The sequence below is a fragment of the Capsicum annuum genome, unplaced genomic scaffold (assembly GCF_002878395.1).
Source record: "Capsicum annuum cultivar UCD-10X-F1 unplaced genomic scaffold, UCD10Xv1.1 ctg2447, whole genome shotgun sequence".
Lineage (NCBI taxonomy): Eukaryota > Viridiplantae > Streptophyta > Magnoliopsida > Solanales > Solanaceae > Capsicum > Capsicum annuum.
In genome coordinates this window covers 386,200-388,311 of record NW_025830638.1, presented here as the reverse complement: position 1 = coordinate 388,311, position 2,112 = coordinate 386,200, and the positions used below count along the sequence as shown (strand labels likewise).

Here is a 2,112-nt window from a genome sequence, read left to right as displayed (position 1 = left end):
TCAAGAACCTATGAAAATACGACAGCCATCTTTTCTTAATGAGGGCGTCATCCACCAAAACTCTTTCGTCCTCCCCCTTAATGCACTTCACCTGGTACAGATCATGACTTTTCCACTCCCTAACCTTGGCAAGCCTGAACAACCTCTTCTCCCCACCTGTCTCCTCTAACCCTTAATACAAACTTTCAAAAGCTACTGTCTTAGCAGCCGTAACTGCTAACTTAACCTCTTTCTTAGCCAACTTGTACTCTTTCCTGCTCACCCGCTTCTCATCTTCCTCTTTACTCTCAACCAACTTAGCGTAAGCCACTTTTTTCGTCTCTACCTTCTTCTTAACCTCTTTATTCCACCACCAATTCCCCCGATACCGACCGGATAAGCCTCTCGAGACACCCAACACCTCTCTAGTAGCCTCCTTAAAGCAACCTGTAGCCTTATCCCACATATTATCTAGTCCTCCCTATGCTCCCACACCCTCATCCCCTTCAATTTTGCCTCTATCTCTATAGCACTAACCGAAGACAAATTGCCCCACCTAACTCTAGATCGACCCTTCCCACCCCACTTCATCTTGCCCTTCTTGATAACCAGGTCCATCACTAGAAGTCTGTGCTGGGTAGCAAGATTCTCGCTCGAAATTACCTTATAATCCCTACACAAAGATCTACCCCCCTTCCTAAGTAGCAAGAAGTCAATTTGAGTCTTGGCTACCTTATCCCGAAAAGTAACCAAGTGCTCTTCCTTCTTCGAAAAGCTGGAATTCACAACCACCAACCTAAAGGCCCTTGCAAAATCCAAAAGAGCATCTCCCTCATCATTTCTAAACCCGAACCCAAAGCCCCCATGCACATCATCGTACCCTAACAGCAAATACCCAATATGCCTATTGAAATCCCCTTCTATAAAAATCTTCTCCGAACTAGGCACGCCTCTAACCACCTCATCCAAGACCTCCCAAAAATTCTTCTTCTCCTCCTCGCCTAGGCCCACTTGAGGCGTATACACACTGCAGGTGTTCAAAGTAAACCCCCCCAAGACCAACTTGATAGTCATAACCCTATCATTGACCCTTTTAACCTCCACTACCTGCCCCGAAGCTCCTCGTCCACTAAGATACCTACGTTATTCCTACGCCTATCACTACCTGAATACCACAACTTGAACCTATCTACATCCTTAGCCTTGGAACCTACCCACTTGGTCTCCTGGACACACACAATATTAATCTTTCTCTTCTTAAGAATCTTAACCAGCTCTATCGACTTACCCTGCAAGGTCCCAATGTTCCACGACCCAACTCTCAAACTATCAACTCCTTTATCCCCTCCCTTAATACCTCGCACTCCACATCTCGGACCTAACCCAACATCAGCCCCTGCACCCACCCCCAGCCCTCTAGGACCCACAGGACATGACCTTAATCCACCATGTGCCACCCTAATCCCCCAGTTTTTCATGCATAAATTTAGTCAAAAACTAAAAGGTTTGACTTTTCAAATCTAAACAGTGTCACATAATTTAAAAGAAAGAATGTATAAATTAGTCATATCTACTCATTTCCTAATAGCCAGTATGACTTACTGTATATATATGATACATGAAAAAAATAATGGTCCAAGAAGGTATGAATAAATATACTCCCTCTGACCAAGAAGGTATGAATAAATATACTCCCTCTAAAAGATGTACGTTAAATTGTGTGATTATGTCATTTAAAAATTTAAATTGTTAGAGATTACATACTTTTAATGAGTATTCTTTTATGTTTTCAACATGTTCTTTTGTGAGTGAATCTAATTTTCAATGAGCACGTTCAAATAACCCTTTTTGATAATTAATGGTGGTAAAATTCTTACACAAAATTTCTATATAATCTAATACCTTATCAAATTGTGTGAATCATCTCATAATGACTTAATTTGTTAAAAAAAGGCACATCTTTAATTACTTAATCTTGTCTCTAACAATATTGTCAACCTGAATAAAAAGGTCAGATTAATGGTCAAGGCAAATTAACAATTTAAGACTAACACAAAGTGGTGACCACCATATATGTGCCTTGCAGAATATGGCAGCCTTCTGTTCTTATTTCCTATGCATACATACGACTTA

General features: G+C 41.0%; 1 protein-coding gene across 1 annotated transcript; it reads right to left on the bottom strand.

Moving 5' to 3' along the window:
• Positions 1 to 450: 450 nt before the first annotated feature.
• LOC107874374 (craniofacial development protein 2-like) lies at positions 451 to 1,053 on the bottom strand. Its single transcript, XM_016721174.1, has one exon. The coding sequence runs from the start codon at positions 1,051 to 1,053 to the stop codon at positions 451 to 453; it is 603 nt and encodes a 200-aa protein (XP_016576660.1).
• Between the last annotated feature and the right edge of the window lie 1,059 nt (positions 1,054 to 2,112).

Bases quoted from the DNA above. Each gene is read 5' to 3' on its own strand.
- LOC107874374 (XM_016721174.1), bottom strand. From the start codon at position 1,053: ATGACTATCAAGTTGGTCTTGGGGGGGTTTACTTTGAACACCTGCAGT.